We start from the raw sequence: 25,826 nt of genomic DNA, 5'->3' as shown, positions 1-25,826 counted from the left end.
TTATGGGTTTAATTCTGAGGCCTCGTAGGCCTCCGGTGTACATGAACCGCTGCAAGTTACCAGCGTTGGTGCTGTGGTGACGTGAGTGGGTGCACATGTGGATATTTGGAGAAGCGAGTGTTTCCTAAGAAAAACAAAACAAGACTTAAAGTCGACCAGCGGTGAAGCCGTTGTAAACAAATATATATGCTTTAGAAAGAAACCTTTAGAATTAACCTTTGGAACCCTCCAGAATTACCCTTTAGAACTCTTTAGAATTACACTTTAAAGACAACGGATCTCGTCTGAACCCTTTGCTTTGATAAACTGGAAAGACAAATGGCACGATTCAACTCTAACGCACTCGGACCTGGAACCGGAAGTTAGTGTTGATTTTGTTCAAGACTTGCCCTGATTCCATGTTATCAGTTCACATACTCTATCAGGATGCTCTTCCATGAGACTCCATTTTGCAGAGAAACTATAAGATTGGAAGATGTGAAAAGAGAAAAAAAAGGCATGCCGGTTACCTTAAAATAAAACGGGTGATTTTCCTTGAACCAGGCATGGTTCACAATCTCCTGCAAAGCAATGGATGTGTTAGAATCAAATTTAAACACGATCAGGAAACACCTCCACCAGTGAGCAATTGCATTTTGATCCACAATAACAGGAGGTCAGCAATCTCAGCATGTGTTTGACATTCTTGTTCATGCAAATAAAATACTGCAGTTGAAAACTGTGTCAATCCTTCACCGTCATAGTGAGCCTCTCCAATGGATCCTCCCGAAGCATCGCAGTCAGAAGGGAAACCAATGTTTCCCTTCCAAAGGTTGGTGGACTGTTTCCCACATTGAAGTCAGTCTTGCCATGTGACGTCTGCAAAGAAGCAAAACAAATGTATTTGTGACCGAATCCTAAACAATCGTTGCAATCGAATACTGACATTTGCATAATAAGCATATTCCAAACAAGCACTAACTGATGCAAATAACCAAGGTTTGACTCAAAACTAATAAAATACATTTTCATTCATCAAATAAGTTATGGTGTACAAAACAAAAGGTTTTTCCTCGCTGAAAAAGAAACCCTCTCAACTCAACAATTGGATGTTAAGTACAGTACATGTGGGTTTATTCGATGTGGTTATAATTCGATTCATAATATATGTGACTTTTGGAAATGGATGGATGAGGTGTGTGTGTTGTGTGTGTTAAGTATATGTGAGTGTGTGTATTTTTTTGTGTGAATGTATGCACGTCTATGTGTGTGAGGGTATGTATATATGCATGGGTGTGTGAGTGTGGGCATATATATATATATATATATATATATATATATATATATATATATATATATATATATATATATACATATATATATATATATATATATATATATATATATATATATATATGTATGTATATATATATATATATATATATATATATATATATATATGCATATATATATATATATATATATATGTATATATATATATATATATATATATGTGTATATATATATATATATATATATGTATATATATATATATATATATTGAATTGAATTGAATTATGAAATGAATTATATATATATATATATATATATATATATATATATATATATATATATACACAAAGAATTAAGTTAAGCACCCCCCCCGTTTTTTTACAACCTCGCACATTACAAGTTTGTTGTCGTCAAAACAGTGTAATATACCCATGATATTGCTATATTTTCTGGAGAAGTGATATTATGGTCACATAAAAACATAACAATCATGCCGTTTTCAATATTTTATTCTGAATAATTTAAGGTGAAATTTTTTGGGAATTTTAGGCATATTTTCACCTCAATTTAAGTATGGAGCTATAGGTCCATCACGGACAGTGTGGATGACGTTTATGTTTTCTAACGTACAGTCATTGTTCTGAGAAGACCTCTAGCGATCTTTGCATCAATAACGTGTGTAGGACCCACGTGATCGGATCACTGACTCAACCAATCACTTTTTTTCACTTTGATCACTCAATTTCATCAATGGATAATTGCTAATGTCATACCAATCATTATTTGATCTCACATACCTTAGAATATATGCCAATGTATACATATACACAAAGAATATATATTAGGGGGTGCTTACCTTAATTCGTTGTGTAGGGGTGCTTAACTTAATTCTTTGTGTATATATATATATATATATATATATATATATATATATATATATATATATATATATATATATATATATATATATATATCTATAATTCCATTAATCTCTGTGTGTATGTGTGTATGTGTGTATGTTTGTCTGTGACCGCTGTTTCTCGACAACTACCGGTCCGATATACTTGAAACTTGCCAGGTATATTGCTGGGGACCCGAGGATGTGCCTTTTCAAGGTTTGAAATTAATCGGACAAGTAGTTACCGAGCTATGGCGATTTCTTTACCAAACACCGCAAGCCGTTCGCTTTGGACCAAACCATTTCATGTAAATAGAGGGGGGGGGTTCTGTGGTCGTTGCGAATGGACCAAACCATTCATGTAAATAGAGGGGGGGGGGGGGGGTTCTGTGGTCGTTACTGCCACGTGGTTTCAAAGTTTTTTTTTGTTGTTGTTGTTTGCACGCATGTTTTTTTGCACCCACGTACGGGCACGCCCTAGGATGTTTACACACACACACCCCTACACAAATTTTTTTTTTTTTTTTTTTTGGCAAGGAACGGGCACCCACGTACGGGCACGTCCTAGCTTATATATAGTACGGGCATGCCCTAGTAATAATAATAATAATAATAATAATTCATTTATTTTGTATAGCGCTTTTCATGAAGCCCAAAGGCGCTTTGACAGAGTGCAAAACATAATGCATAACAAAACATGAAAACAACAATTGCAAAAAGACAAGAATCAATAGGGAAATATCTATCTATAATTCCAGTAATCTCTGTGTGTTTGTTTGTCTGTGACCGCTGTTTCTCGACAACCACGGGTCCGATATACTTTAAACTTGCCAGGTATATTGCTGGGGACCCGAGGATGTGCCTTTTCAAGGTTTCATATTAATCGGACAATTACTTACCGAGCTATGTCCAAAAAACGATTCAACCAATCAGAGAGCAGCGAGCTATCGCGTGTGCCGAACGTGGCGAACACACTCTGCCTCGGATGGCACATTTGAGAGCGTATTCATTTATTTCACGTTTGCAAACTATGTTGGCGCTATGTTGGCGTTAAACTATGTTTTAAAACTAATAAAAACCATTCCATGTAAATAGAGGGGGGGGGGGGGGGGGGGGGGATTGTCACTGTACTCGCAAGCCGTTCGCCGTTCGCTTTGGCGTTGCGAATGCACCAAAACATTTCATGCACCAAACCATTTCATGTAAAGCGTTCGCCGTTCGCTTTGGAGTTGCGAATGGACCAAAACATTTCATGGACCAAACCATTTCATGTAAATAGAGGGGGGGATATAATTTTAGATATATATATAGTACGGGCATGCCCTAGTTTAAAGCAAAAGGAGGAAGGAGACGTGATAGTCAGGGGTTAAATGCTGTGGGTTGAATGTTGAATGCAGTGCTGAACAGGTGGGTCTTGAGTGATGTTTTGAATGTGGTGAGTGAGGAGGAGTCTCTGATGGTGTGAGGTAGTGAGTTCCAGAGGGTGGGAGCAGCGATGGAGAAGGCCCTGTCCCCCCAGGATCTGAATTTGGTCCGGATGGGGGGGAGTCAGGAGGTTGGTACCAGCAGAGCGGAGGTTGCGGGTGGAAGTGTGTCTGGAGAGGAGGTCAGCCAGGTAGGATGGGGCCAGGTTATGGAGGGCTTTGAAGGTCAAGAGGAGGATTTTGTACTGGATTCTCTGGGAGTTGGGGAGCCAGTGAAGCTTGTAAAGGACGGGGGTGATGTGGTCACGGGTCCGGGAATGGGTGAGTAGACGGGCAGCGGAGTTCTGAATGTATTGGAGTTTATTGGTGATTGTTGAGGGTGAACCATAGAGGAGGCTATTGCAGTAGTCCAGACGGGAGTTGATGAAGGCGTGGATGAGGGTTTCTGCAGCCGTGGAGGAGAGGGATGAGCGGAGACGGGCGATGTTTTTCAGGTGAAAGAAGGCTGTCTTTGTGATCTGTTTAGTGTATTTGTCAAAGGAAAGGGTTTGGTCAAAGATGACGCCAAGATTCCGGATGAGAGGGGAGGTGGATAATGGGATACCGTCGATGTTGAGGGCAAAGTTATGGGTGGATTTTGTGAGCGTTTTTGGGCCAATGATGATTATTTCAGATTTATCACAGTTAAGTTTGAGGAAGTTGATTTGAAGCCAGGATTTTATTTCAGAGATGCAGTTTGTCAGGATAGAGTGGGTGTCGGTGGAGACGGACTTGGTGGAGATGAAAAGCTGGATGTCATCGGCGAAGCAGTGGAATTGGAGACCATGACGGCGGATTAAGTGACCGAGGGGGGACAGGTAAAGGATGAAGAGGAGGGGGCCAAGAACTGAACCTTGGGGGACACCTTGGGGGAGGGGAGCATTGGGGGATTTGCAGTTATTGATGGAGATGAACTGGCATCTGTCAGAGAGGTATGATTTAATCCAAGAGAGGGCAGTGCCGGTAACGCTAAAGGTGGATTCAAGTCGGGTGAGGAGGATGGTGTGATCGATGGTGTCAAAGGCAGCGCTGAGGTCGAGGAGGACGAGAATGTTGAGGTTGCCAGAGTCAGAGGAGAGGAGAAGGTCGTTGGTGATTTTGAGGAGAGCAGTTTCAGCACTGTGGTTGGAGCGGATTCCAGATTGGAATGTTTCATCCAGGTTATTGGCAGAGAGGTGATGTTTGAGTTGAGTGGCTACAGCGCGTTCCAAAACTTTCGACACAAAGGGTAGGTTGGAGATGGGTCTGAAGTTGTTTAGGGTGTCAGGGTTTAGACCAGGTTTTTTTAGAATGGGGGTAACAGCAGCAATTTTGAGGGATGGTGGGACGATGCCTGTAGACAGGGAGGAGTTTATTGTTGCAATGATAAGTGGAGAGAGAGCAGGGAGGGAGGTCTTGACAAAGCTGGAGGGGATGGGGTCAAGAGTGCAGGTGGCAGTTTTCATTCCTATGAGGAGTTCAGAGAGGTCAGTAGGGGAGACCGGGGAGAATTGAGACAGGGGAAGGCAGGATAAGGGGGGGGGGGGGCAGGTGGTTGGAGGGGGAGCGGGTGCGGCGGTGGTCAAGCTGTTGTAGATGTTGTCAATTTTGCGTTGGAAGAAAGAAAGGAAGGAGATGCAGTTGTCTACTGTGAATGACTGGGTGGTGGTGTCCAGGGGGTGGAGGAGTTTGTTTATTGTCGAGAAGAGTGCTTTTGGGTTTCCGGAGCCAGAGTGGATAATTTGAGAGTAGTAGGCAGAGCGGGCGTGGGAGAGGGCATCTTTGTAGTATTGTAGGTGGTCCTTGTAGGCTTGGGAGTGAACTGTGAGACCTGTTTTATTGCGGAGTCTTTCAAGTTGGCGAGCACGAGTTTTCATCAGGCGGAGTTCAGGGGTAAACCAGGGAGCAGAATGGGTGAAAGAAACTGTTTTGGTTTTTACAGGCGCAAGCTGGTCAAGGCAGGAGGAGAGTGTGGTTGTAGTAGTCAGTGAGGTCGGAAGGGGTGTGGAGGTCAATGAAGGGAGAAGTGGACATTTTTTCAGAGAGGGTGGATGAGAATGAGGTAGGTGAAAGAGCGTTTAGCTTACGGAAGTTGATAATGCGATAATGTCTTGGTGTTGGGGTGGGGATGTTGATGGTCATAGTGATGGCTAAGTGGTCAGAGAGGGTGAGGTCGGAGCCAGAGAGATGGTGCAAAATTAATCCAGTGGAGCAGACAAGGTCCAAAATGTGACCACGGATATGTGTAGGAAAGTTGACATGTTGAGTGAGGTTAAAGCAGGTGAGTAAATCAGTGAAGTCAGTGGTTATTGTGGAGTCAGTGGAGTCCATGTGGATATTGAAATCACCAAGGAGGAGGATTGAGGGGGAGAGGGAACATAGCTGGGTCAGAAAGTAGGAGAAGTCAGACAGGAATAATGGGTGTGGTTTGGGAGGGCGGTAGACGAGAGCCATGACTGACTGCGTGCGACCAGAGAGTTTAAAAGCCAGGTGTTCAAAGGATGAGGATGAGGCGATGGGGATGAGGATGAGGCTGGTCCTGATGTCTTGACGGTGGATTACGGCAATTCCACCACCTCGGATATATATATATATATATATATATATATATATATATATTGTTGTGGATATGAGGGTTGTGTTTTTTTTTGTTGTTGTTGTGTGAATTGTTGTAAAAATATCGCCCTCCTTACTCCAGTTATGTATAAAGGTCAAAGGTCGTTCCGTAGTTATTTCATAAGCACTCACGTTAGCCAATCATAGATTTCCCCCTTTGTTGACAGTTATTTCCTTATTTTGTGTTGTAGGGTAAGGCTGTGTCTTCCATTAATTTAAATACTCCATTGCACCAAGTGAGTACCAGTTCACTGGTAATTCCCTGCTTGTCGTTAAAGGCGGCATACTCACGTTAGCCAATCATAGATTTCCCCCTTTGTTGACAGTTATTTCCTTATTTTGTGTTGTAGGGTAAGGCTGTGTCTTCCATTAATTTAAATACTCCATTGCACCAATTGAGTACCAGTTCACTGGTAATTCCCTGCTTGTCGTTAAAGGCGGCATAAAGGGTTGGCGTCAGGAAGGGCATCCGGCCGTAAAACATTGCTTCAAAAAGGGGACCGAAAAACAACAACTACCACGGTTCCCGAAAAAGGCCAACCCCCGCTTGCAGGGAAAATGGCCTCTAAAGGTGGTTTTTATTGCACCAAGTGAAATAAGAGTAGATCCCCTTTCATTCACATTCCCCTTCCAACCATTGCCAACTGTTCTCTCCGCGACTCCGTTCGCCACGAGGTCGGCTCGGAGAAGAAGGGGGAGGAGCTGCCGAATCCTGGGCGTGCCCGCCCCTCGTCATCAAGGGCGGAGCCAGAGGGCCGTGCCGACCAATCAGGGCCGAGGCGAGCTCACCGATGGGCGTGTTCGAGGGCCGGCGGCTTGATCGCCCGAGGGGCAATAAAAGGACACGCGGAGGCTTTTGGGAAAAGGTGGCAAGTGATATGCGTGCGACGATTGTGAGAGCAGCAGGTTGAGAGAGAGATACGTGCGACGATCGCGCAGGAAAGAGTCCTGAGAGTTGCGCATACGTCAGAGCGTTGGGTTGAGTTGCATGAGAGATACGGAAAGCCTTTGACGAAGAGCCGCTTCAACCAGCCCCGTGTCAACCAGCCGCGTGAAGCCCTGACGGGGCAGCGAGTGACCCTGCCGGTGCGCGGTGCAAAGCCGAATACAAGGAGCTGCCGGCTCCTCGCTTCCCGCCCGGAGTGGACCTGCTCGCTGTGCCCGGTGATTCCACCTGCTGATCCCTCCCAAACCATCCCTGCCTTTCCATCCTTCTTGTGTACGTGAGTTTGTTCTGTGTGTCTTGTCCTGGGGAATTAATTAAGCCTGTTTAGATAAGCTAGTATTTTCACTGTGTCTTTTTGGTCCGTCCCTCTTTCTGCTTTATTTTATGATCTTTCCTCCTCCTTGGTTTCTTTGATTGTGTAAATAGTAATAAATTATAATCGTATTTCAAACCTTTTGTCTTCTTCTTCTTCACATCCGCGTCGTCTTTGTCTTTTCCCAATTGATTATCTGTGGCGCGATTTTGGCCAACGTCAGGAATCGGGTTAGTCGGGGTAACTATCTGTTCGGGTGCGGTGGCCATCCGCTCGGCAAAACAACATCCTAGCCGCGTCCGTAACAAAATATATAAATATATAAATATATATATAAATATATATAAATATATATAAATATATATAAATATATATAAATATACAGTGGAACCTTGACTTACGAGTGCCCCAACTTACGAGTTTTTCGAGATACGAGCCGTCGCTCGGGCGGTTTATTGCTTTGAGATGCGAGCCGAGATCTGAGTTACGAGCTTTCGCCACCCGGTCACGTGGTTATCTTGCCGTGCAAGTACAGTATCTCTGTCGTATAGCGCTGCATTTTTGTTTTCGCATGTTGGTTATTTTGAGTTTACGCCGCCAGGTGGGTTCTGGTCACGTGGTTATCTTGCCGTGCAAGTACAGTATCTCTGTCGTATAGCGCTGCATTTTTGTTTTCGCATGTTGGTTATTTTGAGTTTACGCCGCCAGGTGGGTTCTGGTCACGTGGTTATCTTGCCGTGCAAGTACAGTATCTCTGACGTATAGCGCTGCATTTTTGTTTTCGCATGTTGGTTATTTTGAGTTTACGCCGCCAGGTGGGTTCTGGTCACGTGGTTATCTTGCCGTGCAAGTACAGTATCTCTGCTGTCAACTTGTTCAGAGTGCCGGCGATAGCTCGCCTTCTCTTTGTGGAAAACACGGTACTGAGAAGAAGAAGAGGATGATGTGCTTGGATATAAAACACGCAATCGTCGAAAAACATGAGCGAGGTGTCGAGGAGGACGTATATAACGGCAGAGGAGAAGAGCATGCCAGGCCACAACTGGTGGATATAAAACACGCAATCGTCGTGTTTTATATAAAACTTGTGCTTGGATATAAAACACGCAATCGTCGAAAAACATGAGCGAGGTGCCGAGGAGGACGTATATAACGGCAGAGGAGAAGAGCATGCCAGGCCACAACTTGTTCAGAGTGCCGGCGATAGCTCGCCTTCTCTTTGTGGAAAACACGGTGAGATCCTTAACATCCAACAATAATGGGACGCAAACGGGGCGCCCAGTTTAGCGGTACACACATTGATGAATCACCCTGCCTGTGATTCACCCATGACAGGTTATAGCTGGGTCGGGATTCAAACCCAGGCTGGACAGTTTAGACTTTAGAGTCAAGTGTGCGTACCTCCAGTCCAGGCCATCCTGCCAACTTGTATGCTGCATACAGGTGAAATATAAAGCGTGAGATATTTTTATATATACTGTATATTAAAAAAAAAATTGGTGTGGTTTTTGGCAGGCTGGAACGGATTAATAGCATTTCAATGCATTTTAATGGGGAAATTTGATTTGAGAAACGAGCAATTTGAGTTACGAGCTCGGTCACAGAACGAATTAAACTCGTAAGTCAAGGTTCCACTGTATATAAATATATATAAATATATATATATATATATATATATATATATATATACACACAATATATATAAAAACATACGCATGCATGCACACACGCACGCACGCACACACACACACACACACACACACACACACACACACACACACACACACACACACACACACACACACACACACACACACACACACACACACACACACACACCTCATCCATCCAATTATAATAGATATTCACAGTACTAATCCCACGGAATCTGTGTCAAGGTAAAAATATCTTGTTTCTTAACAGACGATATGTGCATGACACACAGTTGGGGCGATTTTTGACGCCTTTTCAATGGACATCGTCACAATTCACCCCTTTCGTGGAAGACGCGATTGCTGGATAAATATAGCACGAGCTGTGACAATACTGGATGATGATTGGCTGGGTGTAAATACTACTACGCCGCACGACCAATTCACTGCACCCACGACGGTTACACTACAAGAAAATAGTGCTGATTATTCACGGCAAATACTTCGTGTTGGACAAAATTCACCATTCAAACTTTTTATATTGATGAGAAAATATGTTTCTGAAATGTATTCCAGCGTCGATAAGTTGCACCTTTTTAATGAAACGAAAACCGATTTCTCGCTGCTTTTTCCACCTGCTGCACACGGCCTAATGTGGTTGCTGAGAAAAATGAGGTTTAGCCCGTATGTACGGACGGACGGAAAGAAAACCCGAAAATATCATGCCTCCGCCCACCTTTGGGGCTGGAGGCAGAAAAAACACTGTGGTTTCTGAGTATTACCACACTTTTTATGGCGTACATTCCAGTTCCAGTGTGGTATGTTTGCGTTTTACATGTGTTCTGTTTGTTTATTTTTGGAGTCGTGCGCATCTGTCATTTATCGCATTTTTTGAACTTACGTGACTCGAGTGCATGAGTAATGCTGCGAATAAATTTTTGCATTAAACATGAAAACGTGTTCCCGATAATGCCCAGATTGCAGCTAGACTGCCTTCCCTCTCCATCGCTTTCCCCTCACTCAGTTTCCGGAAACTCTCCATGTTAACCTCTGCCTCTTATAATGATTAAGTATTTTTAAATTACACGTTTTTTAGTTACAACACCTGCCTGTTACGGATTCGTCACTTCCGTTGTTGTGGTTTTCATCCACTGTAAACATTTTTGATTCCATGTACTATTATTGTTGTCATTTAAGGGATAGAAATTACTATTTACTATTTTCAAAAGGTAAAAAAGTTGATGTTTTAAATGAAACCGGAACCGGACGACGACGAAGAGGAAGAGGAGGAAGAGAAGGCGGAGAGAGTGAATCAGACAAGAAGCCTAGTTGCTTCGAGGTCTGGAGCGAACGTTGGCAAACGAGTCACGAGTGAACGAGTGAAAAGTCACGAGTGAACGAGAAAAGTCAAGAGTGAACTTTGGGTTTCCCAGGAAAGGGATTCCTGCGACAGGGTTGTTATCGCAGTGACAGATCAACCTGCATGTCAGGTTTTGCGGTTGATTCCGAGGAGAATCATCGTAGTGCCGTTACGCCTCGAGAACGGGCCATCGGCCATTTTGACTCGCGCGCTTTGCGCATCGCTCAAGGTTTTTTGCTTCGTTTCAACCATTTTCACCACATTCAGACGTTGATCTGGTGTGCGTCTGTCACGTGGCTTTTGAGTGGGAAATCTGCGGATCGCCGATTTGGAGCCGTGGAACGTCCATACCCGAGGGTGTGATTTCCCAGTCGCCTTGAGGGTGCCTTGGCACAGCTTTGAAAGCGGGACTGTGACGGGATTCTGATCTCGATTAGACATCGTTCTGACAATCGCTGGAGCGGATCGACTTTGGCTTGATGCCGGAATAGAGACATTGGGGAATGTTCTTCTTTTCGCTCACTTGGAGCACAGTGAGTTATATTGTACGAACCTGATGGTACCATCATAGGAAATATATATTGGTTGTACAATTGATTACTATTGTTGTTGTACTGTTATTATTGTGTGATCGTAATACAATACTTGTTTGTTGGTAACAATTGGTGTGGTTTCACCATTGATCTTTGACATACAGAACAACACATCTTTCTGCCGTGACTCCTCTCGGGGCTCGGAGATACACCAATACCGGGGTTTGGGGAGGAGCACGTAACAGAAATTGGGGGCTCGTCCGGGATAGAATTCCCGAACATTCCCAAAATTCCCAAATTTGGAATTTTTCTCGCATTCCCAAATTTTTCAAAAAAAAAAAATTTTGAAATTTTTTGTGTGAAGGTTAACAGGTGTTAACTGATAGTCACCATGGTGTTTGACGCAGAAAAGTTTGCGGCGTCCTCTAATGAGGCACAGTTCCAAGTGTTAAAAAGATCGGAACTCTTGATATTGGCCAAATATTTTAACTTGGAGGTCCGAGTTAATATGAAGAAAGCAGAGATGCAGACATTGGTGGTAGAATCTCTGGTGGGACAAGGAACATGGAAAGAGGTAGCCTTGGATTGGTTACCCGAGGAAAAAGAAGATGTGGAGCTCCGGAAAATGGAGATGCAACTGCAGAGCCAGGAAAGGTTATAAGCAGAGGAAAGGAGAGGTGAAAAAGAACTCGAGGCGAGAAGAGCAGAGGAAAGAGCAGAGGAAAGGAGAGCTGAAAAAGAACTCGAGGAGAGAAGAGCAGAGGAAAGGAGAGCTGAAAAAGAACTCGGGGAGAGAAGAGCAGAGGAAAGGAGAGCTGAAAAAGAACTCGAGGAAAGAAGAGCAGAACAGGAACGAGAACTCGAGGAGAGAAGAGCAGAGGAAAGGAGAGCTGAAGAAGAAAGAAGAGCAGAGGAAAGGAGAGCCGAAAGGGAGTTAAAGGAACATGACATGGAGTATCAGAAGGAACTTAAACTCAAGGAGCTGGAATTAATGGGAGAACGGAGAGAAGTAGTATCCATGCCGGGTAGTTCAACAACTAGTCAGAACACTTGGGATGTTGGTGGGCATGTGAGGCTGAAAGAAAAGGAGGTAGCCAAGTTTTTTTTACACTTTGAGAAAGTGGCTCAAATGCTAAAATGGCCTGTGGGGTCCTGGACTATGTTAGTGCAAAGTGTTCTGGTGGGTAAAGCTCAAGATATATTTTCGGCTTTACCGATTGACCAATGTGCAGATTATGAGAAAGTGAAGAAAGCCATTCTCAAAGCCTGTGAATTGGTCCCTGAAGCTTACCGGCAAAAATTCAGGAATGCCAGGAAGAGGGAGAATGAGACCCATGTGGAGTTTGCCAGAATTAAGGAAACCATGTTTGATCGGTGGTGTGACTCGAAGGGGATTGGGAAAGACTTCAACCTGTTGCGACAATTGATCTTGGTGGAGGAATTCAAACAGTGTGTCCACACAGACATTAAGGTACATCTGGATGAAAAGAAAGTACCAGAGTTGTATGAGGCAGCAACCGTGGCAGATGACTATGCCTTGACACACAGGATGGGGTTCCACAAACCTAACTTCCTGCCTGGAGTTAGCCAGGGGAGTTATGGTAAATCAGGTGTGGAGAACAAATATTCATGGAGGCGGCCGAGAGATGACTATGGAGACAAATCTGATACCGCGACTTTTAGGGATCAGAAGACTGCAGTTCCAAGACAGACTTATCTTCCGGGGGGCCCGAGGCAGACCTCGAGTTTTTCCTCCGGGTCTACTTGCGCTTTTTGCAAGAAACCTGGGCATTTGATGTCGCAATGTTACGCCCTGAAAAGAAAAAATCATGAGCGGAGTCAGACTAGTACAACTCCAAATGCATTGGCAAATGCGAGAAATCGTCCTTGGAGGACAGTGCCTTGTGAAAGTTCCCATGCCAAAGTTATGGCATCACAGAACGACCTTGTTCAAGAGGGTTACAAACCTTTTATTTCAGAGGGGTTTGTGTCACTGGATGGAGACTTAACGAACCAGAGACCTGTTAGGATATTGAGGGACACAGGAGCACATCAATCTTTGATGCTTGAGGGCATTTTGCCATTGTCAGAGAAGACGGCAACTGGTGTTAGTGTTCTTTTACAGGGGGTTGGTGGCTATGTTAAAGCTCCACTTCATGTCAGCCATTTGAAGTCTGATTTGGTGTCAGGACCAGTCACCGTAGGTTTACAAGCCACTCTTCCTGCAGAGGGAATCTCTTTTATTGTCGGGAATGATTTGGCTGGTGGTAGAGTTTCTGGTAATCCAATGTTGGTTGAAAAGCCCAGTATAAAAATAACACCGCACAGTTAGAGCAGGAGATTCCGGGTATCTTTCTATCCTGTGCAGTGACTCGTGCTATGGGTAGGAAGCACTCTGAAGAGAAGGAGAAGGAAGGCGATGTGGATTTGGGTTCCTTAGAGGTATTGGAGGAAAATTCTGAAAGAGGTAATAGGAAAGGGAGCGATATCAAGGAACTTAAGGAAAAGGTGGCATCTGGAACCAAAGAGGAAATGGAGTGTCCGTCGGAGACATCTGGGAACGAGGTTGAACAAACGGTGCTGGTCCGAAAGAGACTTGTTGAAGAACAACACGGAGATTCGGAGATCCGGAGTTTAATTGGCAAAGCCGTTACAGAGGAAGAGGCTATGAAGATACCTGTTGGTTACTTCATGAGAGGTGAAATACTCATGAGAAAATGGAGACCACCGGAGGTGCCAGCAAACGATGAGTGGAAAGTTCATTACCAAATTGTGGTGCCACCGCCGTACCGGAAGGAGATATTGAGTTTGGCGCATGAGACACCTTTGGCCGGGCACCTTGGAGTGAACAAGACCTGTGACAGAATATTGGTACATTTTTGCTGGGCAGGATTGCGACGTGATGTGGCGGATTTCTGTAAATCTTGCCATTCTTGCCAGCTGGTGGGAAAACCTAATCAGAAAGTCCCATCTACACCTTTAAAACCCATTCCAGCTTTGGAAGAGCCATTCAGCCGTGTCATTATTGACTGTGTAGGCCCTTTACCTAAAACTTAGGCTGGACATCAGTATTTGTTGACCATCATGTGTGCTTCCACAACGTTCCCAGAGGCAGTGCCTCTTAGAAAAATTACTGCGGCAGTTATTGCGAAGGCCTTGATTAAATTTTTCACTTTGGTTGGCCTCCCTCAGGTCATCCAGTCTGATCAGGGTTCCAATTTCATGTCAACACTTTTTCAGCAAGTGGTATACCTGTTGGGAGTGGAGCAAGTAAGATGAAGTACTTACCATCCCAAGAGGCAAGGGGCCTTGGAAAGGTTTCACCAGACATTGAAGAACATGATCAGAACGTATTGTTTTGAATGTGACAAGGATTGGGATGAAGGAATACCCTTATTGTTGTTTGCTACGAGGGAATCTGTTCAGGAGTCATTGGGGTTCAGTCCTTTTGAACTTGTGTTTGGACACGCAGTGCGAGGACCGTTGGAATTGGTGAAAGAACATTGGCTACAGGAGGAGTCACAGTCAACAGTGGTGGAGTATGTGTCAACGGTTAGGCACAGATTGGCAAAGGCTTGTGAAGTTGCGAGGAGAAACTTGAAAGTGACACAGGATAAAATGAAAGTGAGACATGACAAGAAATCTCAGATAAGAAATTTCAGTCCTGAGGACCGAGTGTTAGTGTTGCTTCCTGTTCCAGGTCAGCCACTACAGGCTTGATATTTTGGTCCCTATGCAATCGAAAGGAGGGTTAATGAAACAGTTGGTGACAACTCCCGACCGACGGAAAAAGCGGCAGCTGTGTCATGTCAACCGACTGAAGAAATATTATGAGAGGAAGCCTTTGGAAGAAATGGTTCCTGTCTCACCTGTCGTGCCTGTAGTCGGGGTGCACGAGAATCCAGAGGTTGACGCCGGTGTGAAGTTTGATAACTTTGATGACCAGGCTTGTCCCAGATTGACGAACACGGAAGTGTTGAGCAATTTAGGTGAGAAACTAGGTCATTTGACGAGGGAACAGCAAGGACAACTGTCCAGCCTAATTTTTGAGTTTGCACATTTGTTCACAGATGTACCTGGTCGTACTGACTTGGTATATCATGATATTGAGGTGGGGGAAGCCACTCCTGTGAAACAACACCCCCATCGGATGAACCCTGTGAAGATGGAGTATCTTCGGAAGGAGTTCCAGTATATGTTGGAGAATGACATCATCGAACCAAACAGCAGTGAATGGAGCTCACCATGTGTGTTGGTTCCAAAACCCGATGGCAGTTTTCGCTGTTGTACGGATTGAAAACGGGTTAATGCAGTGACAAAGACCGACGCATATCCCATCCCGAGGATTGAGGACTGTATTGATAGAATAGGCCCAGCTAAATTTGGAACTAAGTTTGACTTGCTGAAAGGGTATTGGCAGATTCCTCTTACTGATAGAGCCAAGGAAATCTCGGCTTTAGTCACACCAAATGGGTTGTATCAGTACAAGGTTCTTCCCTTTGGATTGAAAAACGGGCCTGCTACATTTCAACGGCTGATTAATAAGCTTATTGCAGACCTTGAGGGGTGGAGGCTTATCTGGATGATGACATCATCCACACTATGACCATGGAAGATCATATTAAACAAATTCAGGCATTTTTCAAGAAACTGACCGAGGCAGGGTTGACCAAATGACCATCAACTTATCTAAGAGTGAGTTTGTAAAGGCACAGGTGGTGTTCCTAGGCCATGTAGTAGGTCAGGGTCAGGTGCAACCGGTGACAGCCAAGATAGAAGCCATTGATCGCTTCCAAGTTCCAAAAGGGAAGAAGGAGCTTATGAGATTCTTGGGTGTGGCTGGTTGGTACTGGCGGTTCTGCAGGAATTTTTCTGATGTGGTAGCCCCTTTAACGAATTTGCTGAGGAAAGAGACCAAGTTTGTTTGGGATGACAAATGTCAGGCTGCCTTTGCCCACGTCAAAGCAATATTAATGAGCTCTCCTGTCCTAGCAGCCACCGGATTTTCAAGCACTTTTCAAGTTGGCCATTGATGCAAAAGATGTGGGGGCTGGGGCAGTTCTATTACAGGAAGATGAGGATGGAGTGAATCACCTGGTGTGCTACTACTCCAGAAAGTTTAACAAACATCAGGCAAATTATGCAACTGTGGAAAAAGAGACCCTTGCTCTCGTGCTAGCGCTTCAGCATTATGAGGTGTATCTGGGAACTACTACCTTTCCTGTAAAAGTCTTCACTGATCACAACCCCTTAACCTTCATTCAAAAAATGAAAAATAAGAATCAGAGGGTGATGAGATGGAGTTTGGCTTTGCAGGAGTTCAACTTGGAAATTGAGCATGGAAAAGGCAGGGACAATGTCGTTGCTCATGCTTTATCCAGAGTGAACTAACTTTGGAAATTTCTGAAGGTGGTTTGGAAGTTTTGTTGCTTTATTTTGGGGAATATTAATTATTGTTGCTCACGTGAATTGATAATTTGGGTGTGAGTTTTACTTTTGTTTGTTAAACGAGTTTTTGACTGCAAAGAAAGTTTTCACTATGTTCAAACTTTCTTTCTTGAGGGGGGGAAGTGTTACGGATTTGTCACTTCCGTTGTTGTGGTTTTCATCCACTGTAAACATTTTTGATTCCATGTACTATTATTGTTGTCATTTAGGGATAGAGATTACTATTTACTATTTTCAAAAGGTGAAAAAGTTAATGTTTTAAATGAAAGCGGAACCAGACGATGACGAAGAGGAAGAGGAGGAAGAGAAGGCGGAGCGAGTGAGTCGGACAAGAAGCCTAGTTGCTTCGAGGTCTGGAGCGAACGTTGGCGAACGAGTCACGAGTGAACGAGTGAAAAGTCACGAGTGAACGAGAAAAGTCACGAGTGAACTTTGGGTTTCCCAGGAAAGGGATTCCTGCGACAGAGTTGTTATCGCACTGACAGATCAACCTGCGTGTCAGGTTTTGCGGTTGATTCCGAGGAGAATCATCGTAGTGCCGTTACGCCTCGAGAATGGGCCGTCGGCCATTTTGACTCACGCGCTTTGCACATCGCTCAAGGTTTTTCACTTCGTTTCAACCATTTTCACCGCATTCAGACGTTGATCTGGTGTGCGTGTGTCACGTGGCTTTTGAGTGGGAAATCTGCGGTTCGCCGATTTGGAGCCGTGGAACGTCCATACCCGAGGGTGTGATTTCCCAGTCGCCTTGAGGGCGCCTTGGCGTAGCTTTGGCAGCGGAAATGTGACTGTCGTCCGAACGGGATTCTGATCTCGATAAGACATCGTTCTGACGATCGCTGGAGCGGATCGACTTTGGCTTGATGCCGGAATAGAGACATTGGGGAATGTTCTTCTTTTCGCTCACTTGCAGCACAGTGAGTTATATTGTACGAACCTGATGGTACCATCATAGGAAATATATATTGGTTGTACAATTGATTACTATTGTTGATGTACTGTTATTCTTGTGTGATCTTAATACAATACTTGTTTGTTGGTAACAATTGGTGTGGTTTCACCATTGATCTTTGACATACAGAATAACACATCTTTCTGCCGTGACTCCTCTCGGGGCTCAGAGGTACACCGTGACCGAGGTTTGGGGAGGAGCACGTAACACTGCCCAACACTTTTCTCGTAGGCTGAAGGCGAGGAGCTTAGTCAAGGAGGATGGCATTGAGGACTTCATGACCAGCCAGTCATGGGCCTACGCATTGATGGCACGTCATGATCTGTTGGTTCAACGCCACACACACATCTCCCAACATGTATCCGATGATACGGCTGATAAGACTGCACTTCCAAGTCAAGCATAATCAAGCTTCGCCGAGAGTATTAATTTTTTTTTTTTTGAGGATGAAAAACAGGGGTGTGGTTAATACACCATCGTGGTTTATAATCGGATAAATTTGGGACCCTTTTACGCCAAAGTGGAACTTTTTTTCAAGAATTTTAACAAAATAATTGAAAGTGAAACACAGAAATATCTTACATACATAAGTATTCAACCCCCTGAGTCAATATTTTGAAGAAGCACCTTTGGCAGCGATTAAAGCTTCTTCTTCAGTATCTTCTTCTTCCTCTTCTTCGATATGTATCGGCTTTGCACATCTGGATTTGGGGACTTTCTCCCATTCTTTCTTGCAGATTTACTCAAGCTCTATCAAGTTGGATGGAGAGTGTCGGTTAACAGCATTCTTCAAGACTTCCCACAGATTCTCAATGTGATTAAAGTCTGGGTTTTGGCTTTCTGTCTGGGCTTTTTTTGTTGTTCTGAAACCAATAGTATAATTTTTGAGAAAGAATGGGAGATATGACCACTTGTGGGTGAATATGACCACTCAGACACCCTTAGTGCAAAGCACCCTCAGCATCAGCATGTCGTTCACACCACATGCAGATTATGACACCATCACAAACAATACTCACGTCAATAATGTTATGTCCATCAAATTGAAGTCCAAGAAATAATTCCGTGAACAGGATGCCAAGTGCCCACACATCGACTGGGGGACCTTCGTAGCCACCATGTGCTGTGATCTCTGGTGCCATACAGCCACGTGTGCCACACATGTCGTAAAACTTTTTACCATGCATGAAAGCTGTGGCAACGTTAAAGTCGATGACCTTCACAATCCCCTCATTGCTGCAAAGCACGTTTTGTAGCTGGAGAGTAAACAGAAATCAAAATGTGAAAAAACTTAAAACCTTTGGTGACAAATTATGATAAAGGAAAGATGCAAATTTAAATGCGATGGGCCGGCAGGAAAAAAAATTCCAGAAAGAGAAAACTTGAAAAAACATCCTCGACCAATGCCAGTCAGGCGTTTACATAAAATGGAGGAGGTTGAAGCAAGAGTATAGAGTGAGGAGTATAAACGATAGAGTTGCAGGAAGTGAGACTTGCTTTGGCTGAATGACAGGAATCGAAGGCCACAAGATGTAGAGGTGTGAAAGGAAAGAGAAAAATCAGAGGAAGTGTCGCAATCTCGGTAAAGGACAATATTAAATCAAGAGAAAAAAGCGTTCTGAAGCAGGGAAGTAAAGAAGAGTGTTCTGTGTGGATAAAGATCAGGGATGGGAGACTATTTAGGCATGTATAATCAGGCTCCTGTTGTGAAGGAAGAGTGAGATTAAAAGATTAATTAAGAATTCAGAAAGAATTGTGGTGACGGAAGAGCACTGCTTGTGGGTGATATTCATTTGCCAGGGATAGACTGGGTTCAGAAACAGGGAAAGGGCAGAGGAGGAATTTCATGATCTTGTCCAGGATTGCCTTTTAATACAGTTTGTCGATAGTCCCATGAGGAGCAGAGTGTTGGACCTCTTATCTTCAATAATAAAAGGCAGTGTGCGTTCATCCGCAATCTCCTCCATAACTCCAAAACCATGAAACCGAGCGGTCCCAAACTTTGCATGCATAAACCTGGATCTCCAACAGATTGCAATGATGAAAACTGGGTGTTTCGGTGTGTTATAACGCCATTTTTGAAGATAATTAACAAGGTGCTCATAAGAAAAACACCGAAAAAGCCTCACCAATATGCCGGCCCACCATCTTGGTCAGCTCACTGCCATTCAGCCCACTGCCTGGGTTCTTAAGCTGCCGTTTTGTTTCGTCAGATTCAAACGTGCCTTGCCTTGGAAACATGATCAATTATTATTATCATTACATAACTGAAGCATATTGTTACGTGTATGGGGGTAGGTAATGAAATACCTTAGGCGAGATAGAACTGTGTAGGTTTAGCGTACTCTGTACGTCGCGAAGAAGCCACCTCAATGTATTTACGCTAGGATCAGATGTTCGTGTAAGGTCGTTTATGTGTCTCCATGTGAGGGGTGTTGCTATGCTAATTAGTTAGGGCATATGGACAAATTCCCCATGTGTAATTTCCCTTATGATTTTTCCCTTCGTTCTTATAAAACACATTCGGCAAGCCACGCACTCGTCACCTAATTAAAAACAACATAATTTCCGATCGGACCCAGACACGACGACACCACCCAGCTCAAATATTCTCGATGGGCACCAAGAATGGCCTTGATGCCACGCCCCAGAGGACAATTGGTTGGGATGATTCGGTGGTGCTCGTTGACGACGTCATCGTCGAACATTCCAGCACCCGGAGTAAAAAGGCAAAGCACCGTATTTTCTCTCTTCTCTTGGTCTGGGCTTCATCGCAAGCAGTTGCATTCTCTCTCTATCCCTGGGCTGTCGGTGGAGGTGGCTGCGCTTTGAGCAATGTGTGCTCGTGAGGGGCGTGGTAGAAGCCCGGTGGATCGTGGCAATAGGAGGAGGGAGGATTTTCGCTGCTTTGCGCCAACAAGTGGGGGTGGACCCGACTTCGTGCCAACGCGTGTTTTCCCACGCAAGGACACGGGACCTGTGGCGGCCACAAACTGTCATGTGAGGGAGAGCAGAGCTGAAATCCAGCCACCACACCATACACATTTAGTTTTACTTCCGTTTTCTCCTTGTGTTGTGTACGAGTCCGTGAGGAAGGTCCCTCATTTAGAAATCTTAATTTGACCTCCCGTTCGGTTTGTTCTGCCTGCATTTCATTTCATTAAACCATTATTTGTTACATCTCATTTGTTGATTTGTCCGTCTCGTATATTTGTTCGTGGTTCGGATAAACCGTCGTCGTGGCCGTCCGTTCAAATAAGACCGAGGACCTCCGTTTCCATCGTGCGCCATAAAGAGATAACACCGCCATAGTTGGGTGTACGCCTCAGAGTTAAAGCTCGTTTGGTCATCTGTCGCCCTGAGGTCTTCACTACAGGGGGTGACACGACAATACCATCAAAATCTGGATTTGGGTATGAGGATTGGATCCTGCAGACAAAATAAATGACCAAATCTGGAGTGAAATCTGACAAAATTTACCATATCTAGCGATTCTTGTAAGTGTATATATTCATTTATTTAAGCGAGGCTGTCATTCTCCTGTTGTGGTTAGTTTTTTTATTTCACTTAATAATATAATTGAAGCATATCATCAAAATCTGGATTCAGATATGAGGATTTGATCCGGTAGACTAAATAAATATCCAAATCTGGAGTGAAATCTGACAAAATTTACCATATTGAGTGATTCTTTTAACTAAGTGTATAATATTCATTTATTTAAGCAAGGCTGTCATTCTCCTTCTGGGGTTAGTTTTTTTTATTGAACTAAAAAAATCTATATTGCAAAAGCCATGTCTGTCTGTTTGTGGTGTTACAACTTGAGAATTGATTAACGGATTTCAAAAGACAACTACGGTGGATTCTGGTAACTCCTGGGAATGTTTGTGATCCCCCCCAAATTTTTTAATGGGTACATAGACACGCGTGTCAAAACTGCAAATGCCAACATGTGACGTTGGTTATCCCTGCATGAGGAGCAGGATCTCCCAGGAATCCTTTTTTTTCTCTCCCCATACATTAGCCATCACAGCAAAGATTGGTATTTCCGTCAGCAAAGCGACGGGTCTTATATTCTCGTGTTTTATAAAAGGAGCCATGTCTGTCTGTCTGTTTGTCGTGTTAAAACATGAGAATGGATTAACGGATTTCAATAAATCCAACTGAGGTGGATTCGGGTAACTCCGGGGAATATTTGTGATCCAAAAACTATTTTTTTTTGTTTAATCTTTTTTATGGGTACATAGACACGGTCAATACTGCAAATGCCAACAGGTGATGTTGGTTATCCCTGCACGGAGAGCAGAATCTTCCAGGAATCCTTTTTTTTTCTTCCCCCAAAGATTAACCATTGCAGCAAAGAATGGTATTTCCGTCAGCGAAGCCACGGGTCTTATATTCTAGTAATTATAATTTTAAACTTGATTCATACTTCCATGGGATAGGGTGTCACTCCACTATACCTGCGATCTGTTTTTTTAATTCCCTCTGGATGATGGACAGAGATTGCATATATCTTAAAGTATTAAAGAGGTGGTGTCCCAAAGATTTATTTTCTGTTTTTTCAGACACAGTTTTTTATTACACCAGATCGCATTGATTCACATTTTTGCACGATCTACATTCATTATATATTAGTACAGTTGTATATAGTTCTATTAAAATATCTACTATAAAAATATACTTGTTAAAAAAAAAAACCGTGTTTGGAACTTCACCGTGTTGAACTCCAGCTTTGCAAGTAAAAGTCTAACATTTTGTTTGCTCGCTGTGATTTGCACATTTCTCTGATTTTCTGCTTGATTTTCACATTTATAGAAGATTCAGGCTGCTTTTGCAAGCCATGGCATTACAGTAGATAGAGCTCCATTTTTTTTCTACATACCCATTTTGTTATTGGGATTTGTGAGATTTATTTTGAGATTTTATTGTGATTTTATTTTATTTGTGAGAAGTGTTATGATTTATGGGAGCGAGACATGGGTAATGATCGTAGAACAGCAACGAAGGCTGGAAAGGGTGAAAATGCGAATGGTTCAGTGGATGTGTGGAGTATCGTTGAGAGAGAGGAAGAGGAAGACGAATGATGAATTGCAAAAGATGACGGGAATAGAGCCTGTGATTGATGCTGTGAAAAGAAACAGGTTGAGATGGTTTGGTCATGTGTTGAGGAAGGATGAAAGTGACTGGTTGAGAAGAGTGATGGAAATGAATGTAGAAGGAAGTAGAGGACGGGGAAGACCGAGAAAAACTTGGCCAAAGATGGTGGAAGAAGAAATGCGGGCAAGGGGGTTAAACAAGGAGAGATGCAGAAAATAGGGCAAAATGGAGAAGATTGTCATGGGGACCGCAAGGCTAACCCACGCTCTAGCAGAGAAAATGGCCTTAAAATGCCTGTTGTATACACATTTTTTTATTGACTAACATTTTTGTGCGATATACTTTCATTGTATTAACAGATAGTTTTATTAATATACCGATAAAAATGTGCTTATTTCAAAACAAACAAATCCAACGTCGTGTTTGGAACTCAAACAAATTGTCCAACATGTCGAACTGTATCATTGCAAGTGTAAAGTTGACATTTTGTCTGCTCTCAGTGGTTTCCATATTTCGCTGATTTGCTGCTTGATTTTTTGTATACTAAGTCGAGGCTCATGTAACTATCATGGAAGCTCATGTAACTGTTTAAATTTAAACATTTAAAGAAGACGATTTAAAGGTAAATCTTTGTGGTTGCAGTTTTTGTTTGGTGTACTTCATCTGAGCTGTCCACCCGAAGACGTCCGAGGACACCCGGAGAACAAATTAACGTTTTTTAGCAGTCAGAACTGCTAAAAGTTAAGAGTTAAGACTGCTCAGATTAAGTCTCCGGCCATCATAACCTATCATTATCAGTGCATTATCATTCTCTTTGCTAATTCCCCCTCTCCCCGAAACCTTTTCTACCCCACCCCCCTCACTCTCTCTCTTTGTCCCTTCTTCGCTCTTCCCTCCTAATAAAGTGCTGCGCACTCCTTCCACACACCTCTCGCTCCCACCCTTCTCCTCGCTCTCCCTCCCGACCGGAGTTAAAAGCGTCGCGTCATGTGATGAGGCATTACTCTCCTCCCCCACCAACACTCCTCCTTCCCTTCTCTCTCTCCTCCCTGCTCCTCCCCTTCTTCACTTCCGCACCCCTCCTCACCCCCCTCCCTCCTCTCTCCCCTTTTCCCCCTCCATCCTCCCTTCTTTCTCTCTCTCTCTCCTCCACCCTCCCTCCTCTCTCTTCTCTCTTCCCCATCCGGCTCTCCCTTTCCTCTCTCTCTCTCCTCTCCCACCCCTTCCCTTCCCACCTCTTCCCTCCACCCTTCTCCCTCCCTCCTCTCCTCCCCACTCTCTTCATATTCCCGTCAGGAAGTGACTCAGTGTTACCTGGCAAAGCCGGGTACTTTTGTGAGTAAGGCAATGATCTGAATATGGGAGACAAGGTTGAGGAAGAACAGCATTTATGGACAAGTGACCATAACATAGTGTGTGTAATTGGATTCTGTGAAGACAAGATTGAGATTGTAGGATGAGGTTATTAGACGTCAGGAAGGTAAATTTTGAGAGTTTGAGGAGAGTGGGTTTAAATTGAAATAAACCACCAGGAGGGCAATCAGTTTCAGAAAAATGGGCAACCTTCAAAGAGGAAATATACAACATCTTCACAATGTTGCCGTGAATAGAGAAATCAAAATTAAACACAAATTCCAACAGTGGGGGCTGTCTTTTTCACAGACAACAACCGAGCTGGATTGGGTATTTAATTTAATTTGATATCTTACTTTCTATTGATATTTCAAGTTGAACTCATCATGCAATGAACACAAAAGGGTCCATATGCGACAAATCCCTACCACCCCCTCTTTCCCTCCATTGTAGGTCATCATTTTCTTCCCAACAATACGAATTTTTTTCTTTCCTTCCCCCTCTACTTCCCACTCCCATTCCTTCCTTTGCTCCACCAAAAAATGGTTTTCATTGCCGTGTTATGAGGAACGCATCACGGTCTGCACTGGTGTAGTTGGTTACCTTCATATCCCTGTGCACAATGTTCCAGGAGTGCAAGTACTCAACAGCTGCAACCATCTGGGGGAAGAGGGAGATGAAATATTCAAACATGGACACAGATTGTGGTTGTTAAGATTTTACAATTTTGAGTGCAATTCTTTCTGTCCTCTTTCAAACCACATCAGAAACATCATACTGAGGCTGAAACCAACTTCAGCTCACCTGCTTCATGGGAAACCACAACTCTCTTTCTGTACGTTTCCACAGAAGATGAATTTGGGAAGCGAGTGAACCTGCACACATCAGACAGCAACATACAAGGGCAACGCAATGAGATTCTTCATTTTAAAGAAACGAGACGAGGAAAAGTTGTTTTGTTTTTGAAGATTTGAATGTTTCATTGTTAAAATAAACACAAAATGATAAAGATAAAAACAAAAAGGTCATGAAAGAGCAAGGTGATAGAGGGCCATAGTTGGACACAAATTGGGGAAAGAAGGAGGAGGAAGAGGGAGAGGAAGAGGGAGAGGAAGAGGGAGAGGAAGAGGGAGAAGAAGAGGGAGAGGAAGAGGAAGAGGAAGAGGAAGAGGAAGAGGAAGAGGAAGAGGGAGAGGAAGAGGGAGAGGAAGAGGGAGAGGGAGAGGGAGAGGAAGAGGGAGAGGGAGAGGGACAGGGAGAGTGAGAGGGAGTGGGTGGGGGGGAGGGTAAACACAGGACACTGGAAGTGAAGGGTAGAATGAAAAGAGTGTTCATTGGGAAAGGAAAAATATTGAGGAAAGGGTGGAGGGTGACATGAGATGGGTGGTGCACCACCTGTATTTTTTTTTTTGGGGTATACAGAATCGAGGCTCGTGTGAGAGCTAACACCTTAAACACGAAAACATGCACGGCCACATAACGTATACAATAAAGGGAGTGGGAGACAGGAGGGGAAAGATATAGGAAAGCACACAAGCACAACAACAGTAGAGAACAAGGACATCAGTAGATCTGTGGAAGGCAGAGGGCTGGGGGGAGGGCGGAGGGGTGCATGGTATAAAACAATTGGACACTACGAGGAATTTCAGGAATTAAGTCGGAGATTGAAAAAGGTGGATTTGGGGTGTATTAACGGGGGTAGAAAAGATCAAGGTTTTGGATGGGGGAGGATAAGACATGGTGGTGAACAGCTGTTTTAAAGACTTGGAGGGAGGAGAGGGATTGAAGAGAGTGTGGGAGTTTGTTCCAGAGGCTGGAGAAAGAAGGAATGAAAGAGTGAAGGTAAGCAGAGAGTCTTGATTTTGGCAGCTTCAGCAGAAGAGTCTTGCTGTCAGATCTTGTGCGACCTGGAGGAATATGTGGCGGACAGAGCACAGACAG

General features: G+C 43.8%; 1 protein-coding gene across 1 annotated transcript in view; it reads right to left on the bottom strand.

Annotated features, from left to right (window-relative positions):
- LOC137416275 (uncharacterized) overlaps window positions 1-25,826 on the bottom strand; it is a 91,836-nt gene that overhangs the window by 8,110 nt on the left and 57,900 nt on the right. Inside the window, exons 11-15 of the mRNA XM_078769136.1 lie at window positions 24,690-24,760; window positions 24,489-24,545; window positions 18,452-18,688; window positions 736-858; window positions 510-560 (exon numbers count right to left, since the gene is read on the bottom strand). Of these exons, the coding sequence (XP_078625262.1) occupies window positions 510-560; window positions 736-858; window positions 18,452-18,688; window positions 24,489-24,545; window positions 24,690-24,760 (539 nt within the window). The remainder of the gene's footprint in view (window positions 1-509; window positions 561-735; window positions 859-18,451; window positions 18,689-24,488; window positions 24,546-24,689; window positions 24,761-25,826) is intronic.

The sequence above is a fragment of the Myxine glutinosa genome, unplaced genomic scaffold, assembly GCF_964187855.1.
Source record: "Myxine glutinosa unplaced genomic scaffold, kmMyxGlut1.1 SCAFFOLD_1376, whole genome shotgun sequence".
In the NCBI taxonomy this organism is placed as follows: domain Eukaryota; kingdom Metazoa; phylum Chordata; class Myxini; order Myxiniformes; family Myxinidae; genus Myxine; species Myxine glutinosa.
This window is presented reverse-complemented; position numbering and strand designations above follow the sequence as displayed.